Source organism: Cydia splendana, chromosome 14 (assembly GCF_910591565.1).
Source record: "Cydia splendana chromosome 14, ilCydSple1.2, whole genome shotgun sequence".
Taxonomy (NCBI): Eukaryota; Metazoa; Arthropoda; class Insecta; order Lepidoptera; family Tortricidae; genus Cydia; species Cydia splendana.
The window spans coordinates 6852431-6877449 of record NC_085973.1 but is presented as its reverse complement, the minus strand read 5'-3'; the positions used below and the strand labels follow the sequence as shown (position 1 = coordinate 6877449).

The following is a 25019-nucleotide window of genomic DNA, read 5'->3' as shown; positions in this document are numbered from 1 at the left end:
GTATGATTTTAGTACCTACCTAGTACCTACGCATTCTGCTCCAAATGCCACATAGAATGCAGCACTAGCCGTGGCAAAAAATGCAAAAGGCAGATTATTAAATGGCGGCGTTTCATGATATGCCTAGGAATATCTCGATATGCCCGATTTTACGATCTACCGCCGATATATATACTAATTATCCCGTACTCAATATCCCTTAAATGACATCCTATGGCCGCGTTCCATCTCTGTCATCAGATCTGCATGCTCGATAGTATATTGCATTGCTTTCAGAAGTAAACCAACATGTAAAATATTAACTAATGAACTGATAATAAATAATCATTCTATATCAGCTTGCAAGATTCGCCCTAAACAAATTGACAAACTATTAGAAATAACATCTAAACAATACAAAAATTCAAAGTTAGTAAAATGCTGGTACAAAGACTTGATATTGTATTATTATTATAATTGATAAAATCAGAAATTAAAATTCATTGTCAATTCTATCGACAATATTATCGGCGCGTCCCTCGCACTATCTAGGTTTACTTAGAACTGACGTCATCTCGTTCACGGACAGGGTTGTCTGTGTTTGTTCTTGTACTTGTGTGAATATAGTTTTTGCTAGTGTTTGATAATTTTGTCGTGTGTATGTGTAGCGACGCATGCTAAAAATGCATTAGTGTTAACATTATTTGTGTGCGTTACCTCGTCCCCCGCGCCAAAAACGACAGAATTTTTCAGATAGAAATTAGTGCGCGTCTCTACTCCATAGATATTTACTCCGAGAAGTATTTTATTGTATTCTGACAGATGAGAAGTCGGATTTGTCGCTCGACCGATCCGCAATTTGTACTGGGCGAGCAAAATCGATAAATCCAACAATTACGTGAGACTAAAATATAATAATTGTGTTTAAATGTAATTAAACGTATGATATGTAAAAAAAATATTACATGTGAAATGTAACACCTTCTTTTTGTAAATTTGATGTCTCCGACCTCTTTTTACGACAAAAAGCCGAGCAATTAGGCATTTTTTCTGCTGCTGTGTTCATGCACGCGTCTGGACTCGGTCTAGTGAAAAATCCGAGCGCAACTTGTTTTATTACCCGCGCTAGATCAGTTGATCTTGTACCTAGGCAGAGGGGAAATAGTGCGAATGCCGCCTCCCTTCCGTGTTGCTCGAAGATATAGATGGTCAAGCAAATCTTGTCAGTAGAAAAAGGCGCGAAATTAAAATTTTCTATGAGACGATATCCCTTCGTGCCTACATTTTTCAAATTTGCCGCCTTTTAATACTGACAAGATCTGCTTGACCAAGTATATATTATACAATATAGAAATAGCAGACCAAATGAAACCCAAATATTCGTGTTGTATCTCTTTTCTTATTTATATTTTGGTATATTGTGGGTTCAAAATGTTCGTTAAATCAATATTTCACCATGTTATGTCAATCATGGACGTAGCCCAAATATAGTTGGACCAATTTGTCAGTCAGTAAGAACCAGGAATAATATACTCATCCTTTTCTTTTGGGTGCTAGTACTAGTAGTAGTGTAAGACTAAGATATTTAGTATGATTCTCTCTGTCTATGATTGAAATGAGACAGTCCTTTGACAAACTATAATAAAGTACTGTAGCCTTTAGGGAGCCTAAAATCTATAACTCCCTGAAATGAGGGGAATGTTTTAGATCTATTTATTGCAACACTGGAGTGGTGCTGTCACTGTCACTGTCAGTTGAGTTGTCAGTGTCACAAGATGACCGATGCCCGGTGTGATGAAGACGACACTGCAATAATCAAAGCAAATTATCAAAAGAATAAGATAAGTGTTACATAAATGATTATTTTTTTCAATCAACAGCAAACTCGACATTAAACAGTCGTTAGTGTCTACCTGAATTGCCCAGCAGAACAATTAAATCTGGAAAACAAATTCGAACTGCAGGTATGTATTTTATTTGAACAAGTTTTATATTATATTAGTTTATAGGATAATGTTACCTTATTTATGTTTAGCTAAGTGGATAAGTATTAATTTGATGTTTTGAATTTGGTTGGGTTTGGTAATGTCAGGTAATAGTTAAACCTAATTAAAGGAACAACGAAAAAGTTGGTTGTTACCATAATTCAGGGGTGTTCAAAAATACAGACCGCGAAAAGAGCTATAACCAATAATTCCATACAAGCCGGCGCTCAAAAAAGAGTCGTGGTGGCCCTAGGGTTAAAAAGTTAGGACACTCTGATATAATTAATTACTATCATTGTTTTTACACATTGCCACAGAATAAATAATAGTACTACCAAAAAGAATAGATAGTATAGAGGGGTCCTGTCATTGTAAATTTTGTAGTCACTGTAAATTTACTGCCATCTATCGACACACGACTAAAACTCAAAATGAAAACGTACAAAGTTATCAAAAAATGTATATATATGGATAAAATGATTTTGTTATTTTTATATCATTTGGATCCATGTTCATTCACCACTGACTTAATATTAGAAAGATTCTTATTCTATATCAATGTTCACTGATATCTATGTGTTAAAATTGTTAAATATGAAACGGTGTCATCACGCCATCTAGCCGAGGATAGGCTAAAGGTGTGTGCGCCATCTATTCGAGAATGACTTTTACTTGAATTCTGAGGCACGTTTTTTCCTTAGACTTTATTCGTCTTATACGAAGTTACATATGTCTTTGGTACTACCGTACAGAAAGGAAACTTCCTACAAAGTTTGACAGCGGTTCAGGACCGAATCATTCTGTCCCTTTCCAATATATGGCACTATCCCTTTCGGCTATTTAGGGTTGTCAAAATTCAAGTCATTATCTTATCTGTGGTCGTGCACGCAATGGGACGTCAAGTTGTGTCAACCCTTATAATTGCTCGGAGCAATGCTGAGCCGAGCGGAGCCGAGTTTGCCCGAAGGGAGGACTTTCGCACCCCTGACATTGTTGACACATGAATATTATTTTTTTATAGTATAGCACCTAAATGGTTGAAAAGAAGTAACTAAATATTTGTTTTTATTGTAATGCAAAAGCTATTTGATTCTTGAATAGACTGATTAGCAATAAAATTTTATTACATGAGTCATACATTGTCCTCTCAATACCTACAATTTGAGCAAGCACAATATCTCATTATATTTATCAGTAAATTCCGTGCTGCTTACGTTGATAGTCAAGTAAGAAGTAAGTAGCAAGATCGAAAACATTTATTACTTAATTTATTTATCCATAACATTTTTATAACATAATAAAAACACTTATAAATAAAAAAATTGACCTAAGTCGTAGTCGCTTGGTAGGGTGCCCATTGCCCCGCTGGAAGGCAATGCTGATCTGTTGGGCAAAATAATATTTGTGTTGTTTTTTCCATTGTTAAATTTTAAAAACATTCAAGACTAATGGAAACACTGTATAAAAAATTACTCTTTGTTCATTGGTTGTTTCTATTTTATATCAAAATAAAGCTGCCTTGCATATTTTTTGTGTATAATCGGAATAAACTTTTCTGTTGCTATGAATTATTCTTTGTTTATTTAGTTATCACAAGACAGTGACACATTAGTCACGTCAATGTTAATACTATTAAACATAACAATAAACAAAGACTGCAGTTATTATATTTAGATACTGGCTGAGGTACCCGGCTTCGCTCAGGGAGCTGACATGATAATTGTGTGGTGGTTGTAATAAAAGGAACAACTTTAAAATATATTTAGGTTATACCTGTACCTACTTCTACGTGCATTTTTTTTATTTCCAACTCGGGAACAACCTACGACCCGTATATTTGAGAAAAGCATAGGGAATAGGGATAACTGAAAGTGTTTGTCGAAAATCTTCTGAGAGTATGAAGGCTTCGAATAGTCCACAATGTTCTAGAATATTCCAAAACATTTGAATGTGTTCTGGAACACTCCACAATGATCTGGGATCCTGGATTCTAGGCTATTTACGAATATTTTATAACATTCCTGAATATTCCGGAATGTTCTCGAACATTCGAACCTCACAACTGTCTTGCTTTAAATATATACCCCTACCAATAGGTAGCCCCAACCCTATAAAAAAGGCTTCGAATGGTCCAGAATATTCCACATTTGAAAGTGTTCCGGAATGTTCCACAATGATCTAGAATGTTCTCGAATATTCGACAACATTCCAAAATGTTCTGTAGCTCCACCCAAACAAAAAAGGCTTTGAATGGGCCACAATGTTCCAGAATATTCCACAACATTCGAGAGTGTTCTGGAATCTTCCACAATAATCTGGAATGTTCTCAAACCTTCGACAACATTCCAGAAAGTTCTGAAATGTTGTAGAATGGTCTCGAATACTCTCGAATGCTCTGGACTGTTCCAGAAATGTCTAGTCCCGAGGCGGCTTCGAATGTTCCAGAATATTCCATAACATTCGAAAGTGTTCTGGAATGTTCACATTGATCTAGAATGTTCTCGAATATTCGAGACGAACACTCCACAATGATCTGGGATCCTGGATTCTAGGCTATTTACGAATATTTTATAACATTCCTGAATATTCCGGAATGTTCTCGAACATTCGAACCTCACAACTGTCTTGCTTTAAATATATACCCCTACCAATAGGTAGCCCCAACCCTATAAAAAAGGCTTCGAATGGTCCAGAATATTCCACATTTGAAAGTGTTCCGGAATGTTCCACAATGATCTAGAATGTTCTCGAATATTCGACAACATTCCAAAATGTTCTGTAGCTCCACCCAAACAAAAAAGGCTTTGAATGGGCCACAATGTTCCAGAATATTCCACAACATTCGAGAGTGTTCTGGAATCTTCCACAATGATCTGGAATGTTCTCAAACCTTCGACAACATTCCAGAAAGTTCTGAAATGTTGTAGAATGGTCTCGAATACTCTCGAATGCTCTGGACTGTTCCAGAAATGTCTAGTCCCGAGGCGGCTTCGAATGTTCCAGAATATTCCACAACATTCGAAAGTGTTCTGGAATGTTCACATTGATCTAGAATGTTCTCGAATATTCGCCAACATTCCAGAATATTCTGATATGCTGTGGAATGCTCTCGAATACTCTTAAATGGTCTGGACTATTCCAGAAATGTTTAGCTTCCGACAACATTCCAAAATGTTCTGTAGCTCCACCCAAACAAAAAAGGCTTTGAATGGGCCACAATGTTCCAGAATATTCCACAACATTCGAGAGTGTTCTGGAATCTTCCACAATGATCTGGAATGTTCTCAAACCTTCGACAACATTCCAGAAAGTTCTGAAATGTTGTAGAATGGTCTCGAATACTCTCGAATGCTCTGGACTATTCCAGAAATGTCTAGTCCCGAGGCGGCTTCGAATGTTCCAGAATATTCCACAACATTCGAAAGTGTTCTGGATTGTTCACAATAATCTAGAATGTTTTCGAATATTCGCCAACATTCCAGAATGTTCTGATATGCTTTGGAATGCTCTTGAATACTCTGGAATGTTCTGGACTGTTCTAGAAATATCCGAGACCCGAGACACCTTACCAGGTACACATTTTTGTAGGTATATATTTCACGATCTATTCTGAACTTTCTTCTATTAAGTTAAGGTTCAAAATTCAAAAACAAAAACAACTGCTTCTTGGTCTCAGAGGGCGAAACTTTCAGCCCTTATATCTTCAAACCACCCCATATAGCTTCCTTGATCGTATCGGGACTCATTTCTGAGTTTTAGCGGCACGCACATTGTACACTTTCTTTTATTATATATATATTGAATATATTGATTATCTCGCCAGGATGGTGACACTGACAGTTAGAATGAAGACTGCACAGGCAGTGCGCCTGCTGGTGCGGCCCGCTATTCAAGCGAGGTTTGCGTCAACCATTGAATCTAACTTCTTTTTTAGACAGGTAAGCTTATAATATTTATGCACCATTTCGTTGGCGGCTAATTGCCAAATATTTAGTATAACCCTTAAAAATCAAATAAAAGCAATCAAACACATGACACATTTGTACACCTTTAAGGGATCTCTTCCAGTTAAACTTTCAGCAATTGAGAGGGAATTATTTATTTACTAAACTGTAATTAAATTATAATCACTACCTACTACATATTATGACGAGCTAACACCCACTTGTAATTCTCATTTACAGTTTATGACCTGCTGTTAGAAAGCAATAATTCTAGTTTATGTCACTTTTATTTTCCTTAGCCATGAATCTAGTATTTAACTGGATCAGGCATGAGGGGTGGGGGGAAATGACCGAATGAGATAGTCTTATGTATCTTTCAGTAGGAGTAGCAGCGTAAGCGCTATTATTATTTGTCCTTATCACTTAACTACTGTTAAAACCGGCCAAGTGCGAGTCGGACTCGCACACGAGGGGTTCCGTACCATTATCTATAAAAACGGTCACTCATCTAAGTACTGACCCTGCCCGACTTTGCTTAACTTCGGTCAAAAATCACGTTTGTTGTATGGGAGCCCCAGTTAAATCTTTATTTTATTCTGTTTTTAGTATTTGTTGTTATAGCGGCAACAGAAATACATCATCTGTGAAAATATCACAGATCACGAGATACAGCCTGGTGACAGACGGACGGACGGACAGCGGAGTCTTAGTAATCCCGTCCCGTCCCGTGGTCCCGTTTTAACCTTTGGATACGGAACCCTAAAAATGGGGTATTTACCATGTAGGTATATTTGTTTTTACGAGTTATAGGTACTAGTATTTATTTATCGGGAACTCATGAAAACAAATATACAGGGTAAATACCCCGCTTTTAGTAATAGTTATAAGGTTTGAAGCAAGGACCGGAAAACCCCTCTTTACGCTTAATCCTATCAATTCGGTAACCCAATCGATTCGGTTACCTTATCATTCGGTAACCCTATCATACTGTTACCTGATTGTAATGGTAACCTTATTGAAACGGTAACCCTAACCTTTAACCGAGTTAATCTCAAAACCCCATCGCGATAGGGTTTTTGTTAAGGGTTTTTAACAGGTTTTCATTCAGTTATGGTAACCTTTATTATCGGTTGCTTACTGGTTTGCTACATTAAAGAAGTTTTAGTGATGTGCCGTCAGAACTAAAAAAAATACTAAAAAAATTGTTTATTTTATTTACTTTATTTAAATTTATATAATTTATTTAATTTATTTAATTTATTTAATTTATTTAATTTATTTAATTTATTTAATTTATTTAATTTATTTAATTTATTTAATTTATTTAATTTATTTAATTTATTTAATTTATTTAATTTATATAATTTATATAATTTATTTAATTTATTTAATTTATTTAATTTATTTAATTTATTTACTTTATTTAATTTATTTAATTTATTTAATTTATTTAATTTATTTAATTTATTTAATTTATTTAATTTATTTAATTTATTTAATTTATTTAATTTATTTAATTTATTTAATTTATTTAATTTATTTAATTTATTTATTTTATTCAATTTATTCAATTTATTCAATTTATTCAATTTATTCAATTTATTCAATTTATTCAATTTATTCAATTTATTCAATTTATTCAATTTATTCAATTTATTCAATTTATTCAATTTATTCAATTTATTCAATTTATTCAATTTATTCAATTTATTCAATTTATTCAATTTATTCAATTTATTCAATTTATTCAATTTATTCAATTTATTCAATTTATTCAATTTATTCAATTTATTCAATTTATTCAATTTATTCAATTTATTCAATTTATTCAATTTATTCAATTTATTCAATTTATTCAATTTATTCAATTTATTCAATTTATTCAATTTATTCAATTTATTCAATTTATTCAATTTATTCAATTTATTCAATTTATTCAATTTATTCAATTTATTCAATTTATTCAATTTATTCAATTTATTCAATTTATTCAATTTATTCAATTTATTCAATTTATTCAATTTATTCAATTTATTCAATTTATTCAATTTATTCAATTTATTCAATTTATTCAATTTATTCAATTTATTCAATTTATTCAATTTATTCAATTTATTCAATTTATTCAATTTATTCAATTTATTCAATTTATTCAATTTATTCAATTTATTCAATTTATTCAATTTATTCAATTTATTCAATTTATTCAATTTATTCAATTTATTCAATTTATTCAATTTATTCAATTTATTCAATTTATTCAATTTATTCAATTTATTCAATTTATTCAATTTATTCAATTTATTCAATTTATTCAATTTATTCAATTTATTCAATTTATTCAATTTATTCAATTTATTCAATTTATTCAATTTATTCAATTTATTCAATTTATTCAATTTATTCAATTTATTCAATTTATTCAATTTATTCAATTTATTCAATTTATTCAATTTATTCAATTTATTCAATTTATTCAATTTATTCAATTTATTCAATTTATTCAATTTATTCAATTTATTCAATTTATTCAATTTATTCAATTTATTCAATTTATTCAATTTATTCAATTTATTTAATTTATTTAATTTATATAATTTATTTAATTTATTCAATTTATTCAATTTATTCAATTTATTTAATTTATTTAATTTATATAATTTATTTAATTTATTAAACTTATTTAATTTATTTATTTTAATTATTTTAGTTATAATATAATAATATTTATAATAAGAACACACCACACAGGTAGGTATAAAGATAAACAAAGGAAAGGCAAAAAAACTTGTTTGTGCTGGAGGCTTCATAGACCGCCCATGCCAACCTCGGTTATTCAATAATAAGTTGAATTTAAGTGTGCGTAAAGATTACAATCGTTTGAACTGGTCAAAAACCTCATAATGAGGTAACTGAATAGACTGGGTTTTTATTTCGGTTACCGGTAACAGAGGTTAACTCGATCTGATACGGTTACCGAATCAAAGTGTTACCTTATTAAGCGGTTACCGTTATGGTAGGGGTTTTTATAAACACCTCTAAAATAACCCTATGAAAAACCCCGGTTAAGGTAACCGGTTCCTGTCCCTGGTTTGAAGATGTTAAAGTTGTATTTACTGCACTCAAGATTAGCACCATTTGTGAAGTAAACAGCAACCTTGGAGCGGTGTGGGTAATTAGGGGTCATCCATTAATTACGTCACACGAATTTCTAGGTTTTTTGACCCCTCCCCCCCTTCTTGTCACACTTGGTCACATTTGGCAAACCCCTCCCCCCTAGTGTGACGTCACATTTTTTCTACGAAATCGCCAAATCGAATTAAGTAAGTACCTAAGTATTATTAATATTTTATCAAAATATTTTTGACGATATAAATATTAGTAATTTTATAACCCAAAACTGCTTCTTAAAGAAAATTATACGAATAAAAACGATTATCGTTTTAAAAACTTGTTATTTAAATGTACAGCGAATAAAATAATTTAAATAAATTTTCGGTTACTGATGAATTTAAAGTGACGTCACAAAGTTTGTGTCTCCCCCCTCCCCCATGTCACAATATGTCACATTTTCTTGACCCCCTCCCTCCCCCTAAACGTGTGATGTAATTAATGGATGACCCCTTATGTTGCAACGTGCGATGGCGGAGTTATGTTAGTTGCCGTGCACAAATGATAATTAGGTAATAATCATTGATGTACGACTAGCCTCTGCCCGCGTCTTTATCCGCGTAGAAGTCGTTAAACGAACGGACAATCGCATTCATAATTGACAAATGTTTTAGTTTTCGTATGTCCGATAGTTTCGATATACAGGATGGCTAAAAAATAAGTGCATTCCCGTTGCCAGGGAGGTTTTGGGATTATACTGAGCAACTTTTACTATGGGACCTACCTCGAAATCGCGAAAAAAAATTGGCTGTTTCATACATTTTGGCTGGTCTATTTTCTATGGGAGGGGAGGGTGAATTTTTTTTCGTGACTTCGGGGTTTTGTCCCATAGTAAAAGTTGCTCACTATAATCCCAAAGCCTCCCTGGCAACGGGAATGCACTGATTTTTTAGCCACCCGGTATATAGGTCGAGCGCTGGTAGCTTCGAGCAACACGGAAGGGAGGCGGCATTCGCACTATTTCCCCTCTGCCGAGGTACAAGATTAGCGCGTCAATATAATCTAGCGCGGGTAATAAAACTAGTTGCACTTGGATTTTTCACTAGACCGAGTCCAGACGCGCGCGTGAACACTGCTGCACAAAAATGCCTGTTTGCTCGGTTTTTTGTTATAAAAAGAGGTCGGGGACATCAAATTTACAAAAAGAAAGTGTTACATTTCACAAGTAATATTTTTTTTTACATATCATACGTTTAATTACATTGAAACACAATTATTATATTTTAGTCTCATGTAATTGTTGGATTTATCGATTTTGCTCGCTCAGTACAAATTGCGGATCGGTCGAGCGACAAATCCGACTTCTCATCTCTCAGAATACAATATATATAACATACTTCAACGAAAATGTGTTAGTGTGCGTGTTGTGACACTTGTCACTCGTCCGTACACAAAAAGAGATCGAGGTTTGCAAGATTTGTCTTTGACGTGTGTCATTTTCTATGTATTCGTGTCGTCATTACAGATTGGATTTTGTATGTAAGTGTGTGAGAAGTGCGACTGTGTGCACCTTTCCCCCCGCGAAAAATGGCAGAAAGGTTTGTACGGTGAGATATCGCTTGGGCCCCTCCCTTCCGATGTGTCGGAAGCCGGTGTTGCTCGAAGGCTGGTAGCCTAGCGGTAAGAGCATGCGACTTTGAATCCGTAATTCGAATTAGTTTTCCCTCTGGGTTAGAAGGTCAGATATATGGCAGTCGCCTTCTTAAAACTAGAGCTTAAGCCAATTCTTGGCATTAGTTGCTTAGTGGAACCCAGATTCATGATGATATCATATCGTGAATCGTTCTTTGTCTATGTTTTCCTGTCCATTTAGTTTAATTTGCATTTCCTTTTTTAATATAATATATTTTTTTCTTTTATCCAGCTATTCGACACAGCATCCAGCACGTACACCTACATCCTGGGCGACAACAGCACGCGCGAAGCTATCCTCATAGACCCAGTCATCGAACACGCAGAGAGAGATGCCACCTTACTGACGGAGCTTGGGTACAAGCTTGTGTATGCCAGTGAGTGCTTGTTGTACAAACACAGCAATACTCTTAACTGTCCATAGCTATTCGACACAGCATCCAGCACGTACACCTACATCCTGGGCGACAATAGCACGCGCGAAGCTATCCTCATAGACCCAGTCATCGAACACGCAGAGAGAGATGCCACGTTACTGACGGAGCTTGGGTACAAGCTTGTGTATGCCAGTGAGTGCTTGTTGTACAAACACAGCAATACTCTTAACTGTCCATAGCTATTCGACACAGCATCCAGCACGTACACCTACATCCTGGGCGACAATAGCACGCGCGAAGCTATCCTCATAGACCCAGTCAACCAGTCATCGAACACGCAGAGAGAGATACCACCTTACTGACGGAGCTTGGGTACAAGCTTGTGTATGCCAGTGAGTGCTTGTTGTACAAACACAGCAATACTCTTAACTGTCCATAGCTATTCGACACAGCATCCAGCACGTACACCTACATCCTGGGCGACAATAGCACGCGCGAAGCTATCCTCATAGACCCAGTCAACCAGTCATCGAACACGCAGAGAGAGATGCCACGTTACTGACGGAGCTTGGGTACAAGCTTGTGTATGCCAGTGAGTGCTTGTTGTACAAACACAGCAATACTCTTAACTGTCCATAGCTATTCGACACAGCATCCAGCACGTACACCTACATCCTGGGCGACAATAGCACGCGCGAAGCTATCCTCATAGACCCAGTCATCGAACACGCAGAGAGAGATGCCACGTTACTGACGGAGCTTGGGTACAAGCTTGTGTATGCCAGTGAGTGCTTGTTGTACAAACACAGCAATACTCTTAACTGTCCATAGCTATTCGACACAGCATCCAGCACGTACACCTACATCCTGGGCGACAATAGCACGCGCGAAGCTATCCTCATAGACCCAGTCAACCAGTCATCGAACACGCAGAGAGAGATACCACCTTACTGACGGAGCTTGGGTACAAGCTTGTGTATGCCAGTGAGTGCTTGTTGTACAAACACAGCAATACTCTTGACTGTCCATAGCTATTCGACACAGCATCCAGCACGTACACCTACATCCTGGGCGACAATAGCACGCGCGAAGCTATCCTCATAGACCCAGTCATCGAACACGCAGAGAGAGATGCCACGTTACTGACGGAGCTTGGGTACAAGCTTGTGTATGCCAGTGAGTGCTTGTTGTACAAACACAGCAATACTCTTAACTGTCCATAGCTATTCGACACAGCATCCAGCACGTACACCTACATCCTGGGCGACAATAGCACGCGCGAAGCTATCCTCATAGACCCAGTCAACCAGTCATCGAACACGCAGAGAGAGATACCACCTTACTGACGGAGCTTGGGTACAAGCTTGTGTATGCCAGTGAGTGCTTGTTGTACAAACACAGCAATACTCTTAACTGTCCATAGCTATTCGACACAGCATCCAGCACGTACACCTACATCCTGGGCGACAATAGCACGCGCGAAGCTATCCTCATAGACCCAGTCATCGAACACGCAGAGAGAGATGCCACGTTACTGACGGAGCTTGGGTACAAGCTTGTGTATGCCAGTGAGTGCTTGTTGTACAAACACGGCAATACTCTTAACTGTCCAACGGTGGACCATATTACAAAAGGCATAAGGTCCACCGATGGACAGTTAAGAGTGTGGGTGATGGTATGTACCATCAGCCGCAAAAGTGTATGGCAGTAATATAGCATAGTAATTTCGCAGCTCACGAAGCCGTCTATATCGGAGCGGATAAGATGTTCACAAATATCAAAATGCCTCTATTATCAAGCCTAAGTACATGCTCAAATATTTTTTGGCACCTTGGCAGCTCCAATATATTATAATTTTACATGGCGACCCTACCATGAGGCGGATCTCATAGACCCACTGATCAAACGTAGAGAGATGCCACTCTACTACATGAGCTGGGGTATGAGCTCGTGTATGCCAGTGAGTGCTTGTATGTATGGTATTTTCTATTTTCTACAATTTGTAATAATTATTCCAAAAAGTTTACTTATTGTCAGTTAAGAGTTGCTTAACGGCAACTTTAGTTGAATTTCGGTTATTTGAGTTAGATATCGAAAACTCGTTTAACTTTAATTTTCACCTTTCAGTGAACACACACATGCATGCTGACCACGTCACAGGCACGGGGAAGCTCAAATCACTCCTACCGGGCACCAAAAGTGTGATCGGAGCCAACTCGGGTGCCCAAGCAGATGTTCATCTAAACGACGGAGCGACGGTTAGCGTTGGATCGATTAAGTTGCTCGCTGTGGCCACGCCGGGGCATACGAATGGTTGCCTGACTTACATATGCCACGATCAGGTAGGTTGCCTGACTTAGGTATATCTGTCACGATCAAGTTGGTGAAAAATCTTTACCCTCTTCATCTTTTCAAGTGAACGTTCAGCATTTTTATGGCATATTTTCGACATCTCAATAGTTATATATTGTTACAATAACGCTTCACCACCCAAAGTTGACTTGATGTTCGCAGTGAGAATAATAATAACAAATAACAGTACAGTAGCCACTGTTTGCCCACAACGCCTCAGTAGTTTCATTTTATCATCGTTTTGTATGCACTACTCTTGTTACCTTATCAAAGTAATCAATGAAAGTCGATTGTTGGTAGTGGACAATAATGATAAATAACAATAATGGATAGTTCCATACGCCGGTTACGAAACCTACCTAAACCATTTCAAAGCCAAGTAGTTCAGCTGATTACTGCTTCAGAAAGGAACGAAACTTTAACTTTTAATTAACGAGCCAATCATTTGTAACTTTAGTTTCTTTCGTGGCCTCCATGTAAATACATTCCCTTTTTTCTAGGCGATGGCCTTCACCGGCGACACGCTCCTCATCCGCGGCTGCGGTCGAACAGACTTCCAAGAAGGCTCATCTGAATCCCTATACAACTCCATCCATACTAAAATCTTCACCCTTCCCGAACATTACACTCTCTACCCAGCTCATGATTATAAAGGACAGACGGCAACGACCGTTGGGGAAGAGAAAAAGTACAATCCTAGACTTACGAAGAATTTAAAGGAGTTTATTAAGATCATGGATAATTTGAATCTGCCGTATCCTAAGATGATTGGTGAGTTTTGGTATTATTTACTGTTTACAAGTCCGTCCGCACCAAGATTATATCGAAACAAAAGCAGAATTTCAGAAGAACAAAATTGATCAAAACGTTTTGCCCTACAATGCCATCTACCGGTAGTTGAAGAATTCACATGACGCTTTTGAGCAAACTAGATGTGTACTACAGCTAGATTACGCAGAGAGGTAATAGATGGCGCCAAATGTCTCGTTAACCGGTAGTATTGCTAGTAACCATGAGCAAAGACATATGTAACTTCGTATAAGACGAATAAAGTCTAAGGAAAAAACGTGCCTCGGAATTCAAGTAAAAGTAATTCTCGAATAGATGCCGCACACACCTTTAGCCTATCCTCGGCTAGATGGCGTGACGACACCGTTTCATATTTAACAATTTTAACACATAGATATCAGTGAATGAACATGGATCAAAATGATATAAAAATAATAAAATAATTTATCCATATATATACATTTTTTGATAACTTTATACGTTTTCATTTTGAGTTTTAGTCGTGTGTCGGTAGATGGCAGTAAATTTACAGTGACTACACAATTTACAATGACAGGACCCCTCTATACTATCTATTCTTTTTGCCATGAGTAACCATAATCGAAATACATTAGGTACCAGAAATGTAACAATGAAATCTCTACGCGACACAACTGCCGAAAAAAGTGATTCTTGAGGAAGGTTTAGCTGTATAATTTGTTAACTTGTGCGAAGCCGAGGCGGGTCGCTAGTTTAGATTATAATTTTTATAGCGCTAATCCCTTTTGTAGGAGTATAGCGATAGCGGTACAACCTGAAATTCGGGAATCAGCTGCAAATGGTGTTAAAGGTATGAAAGTCGGCACGATTAATCTTTAGGCCATTTGAATCAATTTGACCCGTAGCACCAAAAAAAAAACAAACGGAAAGGAGTTATGACGTCATCTTCTTTTTGTATGGAAAAAAACAAATTTTTGTTCAGAAACCTATCGTGTGTGAAATTAAATGAAAGGGCATTTTGAGCCGGTTCTAAAAATATATCACATTATTATATTTCCGGTACTTGCATTCAATTAAAATAAAAATAATTTTTAAAACATACCAAGTTTGGGCTCCTCCAGATACGAAACCGTTGAATTATTTTTTGTAAAATATACCTCAAGTAATACCCAATATCCTCATATCTAACCCCAAGAAATTAATTTCGAAAATATTTATTTTTAGTATTTTTTATTATTTTTTTATTATTACAAATTGTGATCTATCAATCTATCAATGAAACGGCCTCCTAGCCTAGTCGATAGTGACCCTGCCTATGAAGCAGGAGGTCCCAGGTTCGAATAAGGTAAAGGCATTTATTTGTGTGTTCATCATCATCACCACACAAATAAATGCCCATATACACATAAGCCCTGGTAAGTAAAAAAATACTAAAACTAAATATTTTCGAAATTAATTTCTTGGGGTTAGATATGAGGATATTGGGTATTACTTGAGGCATATTTTACAAAAAATAATTCAACGGTTTCGTATCTGGAGTATTCTGGAGGAGCCCAAACTTGGTATGTTTTGAAAATTATTTTTATTTTAATTGAATGCAAGTGACGGAAATATAATAATGTGATATATTTTTAGAACCGGCTCAAAATGCCCTTTCATTTAATACCACACACGACAGGTTTCTGATTTTTTTTTTCCATACAAAAAAAGATGACGTCACAACTCCTTTCCGTTTGTGTTTTTTTTTGGTGCTACGGGTCAAATTAATTCAAATGGCCTAAAGATTAATCGTGCCGATTTTCATACCTTTAACACCATTTGCAGCTGATTTTGGTCAACAGCTAGTACTAGTAGTCCTATGCCCAGCAGTGGAACGTATAAAATAATTGACGAATGTGTTGAATGAATGAATTTTCTGTATCTTCTTTCTTCTAATTTCCTATCTTTTGCTTACAGATAAAGCTCTTCCTGCGAACAGAGTATGCGGTATCTACTGAAAAGTGTGTTAATATATAAAATATCCTATCGAGAATTACCTATGAGTAGAGATGTAGTGCATTATTGTTTTCCATAGTATTTTCTCGGGAACATTCGTATTTGTCATGCTACTTCACTTCAGTGAACCTCAGTACTTTTTGTACCGAGACTGGCTGAAATAGCAAGACACTTTCGCACGTTTCCGTGAAAATACGATGGAAAATAATTATGCACTACATCTGTAATATATAGCTGGTCAAGCAAATCTTGTCAGTAAAAAAAGGCGCGAAATTCAAATTTTCTATGGGACGATATCCCTTCGCGCCTACATTTTTCAAATTTGCCGCCTTTTTCTACTGACAAGATCTGCTTGACCAAGTTTAGTTACTCTACAGATCACTAATTATCAACCATCTTTATCAGCTAGGGAAAATAATATAGTTCAATGTAGGCCGATTATTATTTAGTAGTCAATTTCTTTTGTTAGATTTCGATAAAATTTGGTTGGTTTGAAGAGCTCCGAATTTTGGGCAAAGTAAATTCGAAATCGACGAAAATAACGCCGGTAAAATAAAATTCTGCCCATGTAATAAACAAGTGAGTGGTTAAGGAAATTTCTATTTTTATAAACGTTACTTTTAGCCTGTGATAATTCTAAGAATTGGACATTTTTACTAACTCAGAAGTGCAATATTAATTTGAAAAGTAAAAAATTTAAGAACAAATCTACGTATATTAGTAACATTGAATCAAGTTAGTTATAGCATTGTGTAAAGAGGCCCACAGATTACCAGTTCGCTGGACGATATCAGCCTGTCAGTTAATCGTAAAAGGTGACAGTTCCGAATAACTGACAGGCTGATATCGTCCGGCGAACTGGTAATCTGTGGGCCCCTTTACTATATAGTAGTTTCCTATTTTTGTATAAGTTGGGAATATATTGTGAAACCTTAACTCAAAGTTATTCTAAAAGAGATAGTTAATTAGATATATGTAATAATAAATAATAACAAAGAAATATTAGAACTAAGAGTTTTACTATGGTTTCTTGTTTATATTATTTATATTATTCTTTATGTAAATAAAAAATATGCAGTACTTTTTAGTATTATTGCCTACCTACCTAAGGTACCGATAGTTATCACATCACTAAACGTCGATTATAATCTAATATATAAATATCTTGGCGTTTTATATTCAAGGGGCCCACAGATTACCAGTTCGCCGGACGATATCAGCCTGCCAGTTAAACGCAAAAGGTCACAGTTCCGCTTCCGAACAACTGACAGGCTGATATCGTCAGGCGAACTGGTAATCTGTAAACTCCTTAAGAATAAAATATATTTTGAATAAAATTTGTCAATATTCATTTACACATGAAGCCATTGACATAACATATCAATGTACCTATTATTATAAAAGCCAGGAAGCCTTTTCAAGAAAATTTGTACCTTTTTAAACATTCTGAAAACTCTTTCCAGGAAGAGGAGTCAATAAGAAACTTCCTCTTTAACACATTCAGTGCCGAAAACCCGATTGTCGGGTATTTTATGATTTCGTTCCCAGGCCGGAAGACCCAATAATCGGGATCGTGGTACTACTGCTTTATATGACGAAATTGTTGTGATCTAGCGCGGACGTCTTGTTTGGCTAGGTGGCAATGAATGTGTTAAAAACGTGTAAAACGTGTTTAATCACTTTCAGTGCCAACCGCCCCATTTCCAATACAAAATGGATCCACCTAGCGGTTTCCTGGCAGTGAACGTTTTAATCAATCCATATACGTACAGAAACGCATCGGAATGCCAGCGCTCTTCGGATCATATATCTTTCTTAGAGTGCACATCTAACTATCATTTCTATTTCAACTTTATCTCCTTAAAATAAGGTTTATATTTGTTTACAGATACGGCATATAGGCAAGCTATCAAACGCACTGCATCAGCTATTAGTCTTATCCCCCTTTACATTTCGCGTCCCCCTTCGACTTTTGCCTGTCGTTTTGGCTCAAGTCAGTCGTTCGGTTCGACACCTCGACACCCTAAATATTTGTAGGTAGGTACTTCTTGAATTTTGGATTCGTTAATCCCCTAGCGAGTAATCGAATGAAAAGGGGGCATCAACAGACCCTGTGATACAAATCACTTGACGACTTGTATAGGTATAGCTTCATAGCTTGTACTCGTACCATATTTAATTACCTTCCTAGGTCTTTTGTAAGAGAATCGTATTTTGACCATATACCTACTCTTACTTATTCATATTCATATTCATATTCATATCTCTTTATTGCTATCATGTTCATCAGAATACAGGTGTTACAATAAATACATTTGTAGGTACATGACACCCTAGGTAGGTTAGACCAAGAAAAGTCACGTCAAGTTATTATACAGCATGATATTTTATTTACATAAATTGGTGCTTATAAAATCTAAAGAACTAAAACTGGAACAGCGATGCTTTTGGACAAGACAGGTTACAGTGAAAAGTGCTACTCTTTATTTTTTATAAATATAAGTATTAAATTTAAATAAAAATGATGACTTGGCCTCGATAAACATTGGTTTAGTTTATCTAGATACATTTTTGTTTCATATAAAAAAGAGCAACTAAACATACATTCAATTAAAAAACTCGATGACAGGTTAAGATGCCACTTTTTTGAGAATTACTCCCGTAAGTATACGACATTTTGCCCCCCTATTGAACGCAGTGCCATTAGTTTGATCCCCGCGGCATTTTGCTAATGCCATGCGACGGCCGTGACTGCGCTTAAGCGAGGCGTGGACTTATTGGTCCACTCATTTATACCGTGATTTCTTATTCAATGGTTATGGGCAAGGTAAGGGCTATTTACGATGTTACAGTATAGTAAAATGTTACATACAAAAGAAGAGAAAATATGTTTAGTAAGTAAGCTCGTTTGCACCTACTTGAATAGAACAAAGTGTGGGGTGTCATTATAAACGTCATATTTTCATAGAAAGTGCCTCAAATTGCCTCATCTTTGTCATTGCAACTACGCAGAGTTAGTTTGGTCCGAATATAGCAATCTGTGATTCAGTTAATTCGAAGGTATTCTAAGTTCTTGAGAATTGATCTCTTAGTGAGTATTATATTCTTTGGAATAGGGGATATTACTGCAATGTTCTGCCGCCAGAGTGCAGCACTACCGACTCAGTAAATTCATAGACTATCTTATACATACTGTGCCTTAAACTGTTTTTTGACAAGTTTTCACAGACAATAAAATATGACATTGATGCTTGAAGGCGGTTTGTTAACAAGGGCCTACCGGTAAACGCGAAAATCGAAATTTAGTTATCTGCCTCTTTATCGCTCGAATATGCAAGAGTGATAGAGAGATTAAAAAATAAAAAAAAATAAAAATAAAAATCATTTATTTCAGACTAAAGGTCCATACATTGTTAGTGAACATTAAAACCTTATTACTAGTGTTAGTATAACATAAAAATAGACTAAAGTAAAACTAAAAACTAAACAATAACTGCATGCAGTCTCTGCCAACGGCTGAGCATGGGGCCGTTTTCGCGCTCCATAAACACGCTCAGAATGCTGTTGGGGCTGCCGCGCAGGCGACGCATCAGTGAAGCGCACCTCTTGCGCATTATCGCCGCAAAGCTGTCAATTTGTGCCTCGGCAAACATACCAGAGGCACTACAAAATCGCGGCAACCCCATCAACACCCGGAACGCGTTATTATATTGCACACGTAGGCCGTTGTATGCCTTCTGCGTACAGTTGGTCCACAGGCTGCATGTGTAGAATGACTGACAGTACGCTTTAAAAAGTGTAGTCTTTACTTGTACAGTACATTTCGCGAACCTGCGGGCCAACATGTTGCATCGGACAGCCAACGACCTACGCTCTCGCTCAATATCTATGTCATCACTCAGGTCGTCAGTGACCCAGTGACCCAGGTACTTGAACTTAGTGACAAAGTTTAAAGGGGCATCGTAGAGTGCCACTAGCGGTACCGTCGGATAACTTTTTTTACCGGCTTTAAAAATCATCACTTCGCTCTTTTTGACATTATACCTGAGTCCATGGGCCACAGCATAGGACTCGCATATTTTTATCAACCTTCTCATCGAGTCGATTGAAGGGCCGAGCAGCACCATGTCATCAGCGTAACTATAATTGTTGGCAGCGACTCCGTCAATGTGACATCCGGCATAGGTACTGCTCAGCTCCTCGATGAGTTGGTTGACATACAAATTAAACAGTTTTGGGGAAGACAGCCCACCCTGTCTCACCCCACACATCAAATTATAGTTACTCGAGACTGTGTTACCCCATCTTACAAAATTATTTTGATGTAAATACCAATATTTAAACAGAGCTATCACTTCCCTAGGTACACTTGTTTCATTTCGTAACTTGGCCCATAATATATCATATGATACAAGGTCGAATGCCTTTGATAAATCCAGGAACACACCATAAACCGGTGTATTCCTACTAGTGTAGTACTGGACGGTATTCTTGAGGGCCAGGATAGCACTCTCTGTGGATTAGATAACGAAATTTCGATTTTCTTGTTTCGCGGTAGGCCATGTGATTGACGTGACGTGTGATGTGTCAATGTGGTTTGTTTACTGTATGTGCCACAAAGGTGCGACCTACGCAGAGCTTTGCCTAATATTCCCTAACTTTTTAGATGTAAGTAGGCATTTTCTTGCACATGGCTGAATGCAATGATTGAAGAAAGAAAACCTGTTTTAAGTCAGGTGACAATGTCAAAAAAAAAGAGACTTGCGGTGTCTAAAATTAACTGTTTTTTCTATGTGTTTTTTAAATAAAATCGGCGAGCGTTTAAAACCAACGCATAATTGAATTTAATTGATGTTGTGTTAAGTGAACTATCCACAAGAATGAGTCGGCTGTTTGCCTGCGACACAAAGGATTATTCTTCAGCTTATAAAGACTGAGCCACAGGAATATCGTATAGGGTAAGTTACGTTCCACTTCATTCCAACAAGACTGGGTCATGCGGTTGACGACAGCTAAATTTTTATAGGACGTTGACGTTACAGCCCGTTCACACAGAGTCTCCGTATTTACGGTACCCGTTTTAACGGATACGACAAAAAATTATGCTTTGTTCACACATAGGCACCGTATAACGTTCAACGTATCCGGCATTAACTGAGAGCCCGTTCACACATATGTAGTCTCCGTCCGGGCTCGCTTAACACAGTTTTTGTATAGGATTTTGCTTTGTTCGTCATTTCCGCAGCTCGGCCTTCGGTTTTGCCCAAAATTACTGGGGGTGGGGCACGCTTGGACATTCAGGATGAAGCTCCGGGCCTAACGGCCCTCCGCGGGGTCGGCCTTCGGCCTCCCAGGCTGATGCTCGCCCTTCGGGCTCGCTTAATCTACTTGGAAATTTGAGTTTGGCCCGTGTCCGCCGCCATTTAGGATTTGTTTTTTTTTTTAATGCAGTTTGTTTTGTATGATAGCACCGTTTAAAAGTTGCCATACAAAATAAAAGTGGCCAGTTTTCCCACAATTGTAGAATTTTTCTAAAAAAATTTTTCCGTAGGGATCTAGGGGGCTCCGAGATTCCGTGACCACAATTTCAGCGCGCTAGGACAATCTTGAAAAAAATTTAAAAAAAGAGTCGGTCATTTATAAAAAAATGCGAGGCCGAAGGCCGAGCTGTGGGAATGAAGTGCTCGCATGCGGATCTTTTCTTTCTAGCAAAAGTACAACTTCATTTCCTTTTCCCTCTGGAAAACCAACTACTACACAAAAACTACAGCACCAACAACAGCACAAACAACAACACTAACAACAACAATATATTTAACAAAAGAGCTCCGCATCCCACACACAGTTTATATCCAGTACGGATACATGACGGATACGTATTCCGTTCATCCAGTATTTCGATGACAAAACGGAATGTCATAATTTAACGGACCGACATTTTTTACTGTATACTGAATACTGTGTCATATGTGAAGTCGCTCATACAACTCCATACGCCATAAATGAAAAAAAACGTATACGATAAAACGGAACCGTAAAACGGAGACCCTGTGTGAACGAGCTGTTATATGTAGCGTACAGCGACGATTACTTAGGTACCTACTTTAAGTAATTTATCTTGACTTTATCCCAGTTTTAGAACATAATTCATTTGTATTGTGCCAGTCAAGTGTTATCCAGATGTCAATCTGGTTAAAAAATGATGCTCGATTGGTAATAAATAGGTACACCTGCGAATAAAGGGAGTTCGTTCAAATATCGGGTATAACTTTGCCATGTTTATATAAATATCGATTTTAAAGACCGGCAATCTTGATGCCATTTGGAAATGTCACGAGACCGGGCTTTACGAGTTATGTCTCGACACTGCAGGCGATAAGGCGGGGGTGGCAATAGTTCTCCATGGTACGGTGTGTCAATCGAACGATAAAGTATCGAAGGAATAAGAATTCAAATGTGCACCGTGCATTTCGTGATAAATCAGATCTTACTAATGGATCGTTAGGAAGTGTGAAAAACTACCTGCACCAGGATACGTTCAGTACCTATCTATAATCTGTATCGTTAGGAGTTTAGGTATTTAAATAAAAGTAAACAAACAAGTTGTAATTTTTCGGGTAGTTATAACATTTATTGGCTAACCGCGCGACCATATACAAAACCGCCTGGACCAGTCACTGAACGACTTGACTTTAACCTACAATATTTGATCATGTAATGTTTTCATCTACCCTCAACTGGCTTAAGGGCCATTTGATGGTAGATTTTGTTTACTTTTATTTAAATACCTAAAGATACAGAGTATAATGTAGCATACCTACGCGAGATTATCAGTGTACCCTACACACTGATAATTATTAACGATTTATGTCGAAGTATTAGATATATTTACAATCCTCACCCTTCCCAACATTAATCAAAAAGTATACCTTCAAGGACATTTACCTACACGAGAATTCCATCTTAACCCAGAAACGTGATTTGTACAAAAGTTGGGCGCTGCCAAGCCGGACTTGGCAGTCGGGTCTGACGCCTGACCCCGCTCAATAAAGTGGTATCCAGACGGGACTGATCAAATCGGTCGATTTGATTAGAAATGAAATTGGCGTCAATCTCCAATTTTAAATTTATGGTGATAGTAGAGCCCACTAAATTGAAAACATGCACCAGAGCGAAAATACTGGCCTCACAAATTGGTATTCTTGCGTCCGCACTTCATTTTATCGGTAATATCGGTCATTATCGGCGGTTGAATTCGGCGAGCCAAATTGGTATATGCGTCCGCACCTCCTGATTCGATCGGGCAATTGAATCAGATTGGCGAAAAATTGACAAATCTGGATACGCCTTAAGTTTAGCTGTTCTTGGCCCACTGCTGTTTCGGAAGATTTAATGTGGTATTTAAACAGACTAACTTTGGGGATGGGGTAGTTAATAGTTATTTACGATACAAGTGCGATCATGTGATGCTTTCCATAGAAAACGATGAGCCGGAAGCTCCGGCCCGGACACGGCCCGGTCTAACGTGAGTCATCCTCAATGGAGCTCTACAATATTTGGGGAATAACGGCGCGATTCGGGAAATGAATTAGAGATTCACTAGATATGAAATAGAATAGAATAGAATAGAAATAGTTTATTCGTGGCATAAAAAATTGGTAACAGACAAAAGAGAAAAAAAAGAAGAACGAAAACTAAAATTTACACTTAACATTACAACACATATCATTACATAACAGAACAAGTAAATAGCCACGAAATGGTCCCGACTCAGCATGGTGTTAGCCTTGATGGGCCAACGCTGGTCTTCCGTCGGGGCCATGGACGAGTGAATCACGGAAACGGAAAGTACACAACATTTAAATAATGAACAGTGGCAAAAAAACAAACGAGTTGGAAATAAATAAATAACAGTAATTCATAAATAGTAGAGATATGTGACGTTCCACGGCAAAAGGTACCTTATGGTGGCTGGCGCTTACGCTATTATTAACGCCGCTCCAATATTCTGCCGGGGCAATGGTACCCTTTGCTGTAGAACGTCACATATCTTTACTATTTCATATCTAGTGAATCTCTAATTCATTTCCCGAATCGCGCCGTAGGTTTCAAATGTGCGTGTGCATTGTCTGTATTAATGAAAGAACTTTTTCGCATTGTAAGCTCTTTGCTACGCCGCCGTAGACCGTAGATTAGCGTAGCACTTTGCCGTGACATGTGTCATAACTACGTACATACAGTCAGCAGCAGAAGTTGCTAAGTGGGTTATAATGTTCAAAATTATCTTGACGCGACTTTATTGTTAAGAGAATAAGATCGTGTTGTCGCCACTTGTAATATATTATGTACCTATGATGAATGATTAGATATAACCTGTCATATTCAAATTTCATGATTTTCCTATTGTACATAGGTATAAGCGACAAGTAGTTAAGTGACTCACGATGAGAGGTTCATAGCTTTCATAAACTTACTAAATGCAATCAGTGAGAGTCATTGATGACACCATGATTCTGATCTAGAGCCACGCTGTGGTATATTCCTCTCTAAAGTGATCAGACCCACCTTCCCCAATAGACCTTCCCGTTCCACCATAATTAGTTCTTACTTTTACATAACCTCTCAACGTATTTCTCTCGTCATAATAATATAAACACTCACCAGGGTGATCTTCTGGCTATACTCTTACAATATGTAATCTGTAAACACAGCAATAACAGCTTCTTCTTAAATTTCTTCTATCTAACTAATAAGTTGCTTAGAACGCGTTCTTTCTCTCTGTCAAATTAGAATGTCAAGTTATTTTCTCTCTCCCG

The 25019-nt window shown here is 37.0% G+C and overlaps 1 protein-coding gene across 1 annotated transcript; it reads left to right on the top strand.

Annotated features, from left to right (window-relative positions):
- The first annotated feature begins 1749 nt into the window (after positions 1-1749).
- LOC134797130 (persulfide dioxygenase ETHE1, mitochondrial) lies at positions 1750-16321 on the top strand. The gene is made up of 6 exons (XM_063769367.1): positions 1750-1943; positions 5788-5902; positions 10944-11088; positions 13216-13430; positions 13941-14211; positions 16165-16321. Exons 2-6 carry the CDS (start codon positions 5789-5791, stop codon positions 16203-16205), a joined length of 786 nt encoding a protein of 261 aa, XP_063625437.1. The 5' UTR covers positions 1750-1943; position 5788; the 3' UTR covers positions 16206-16321.
- Positions 16322-25019: the final 8698 nt, after the last annotated feature.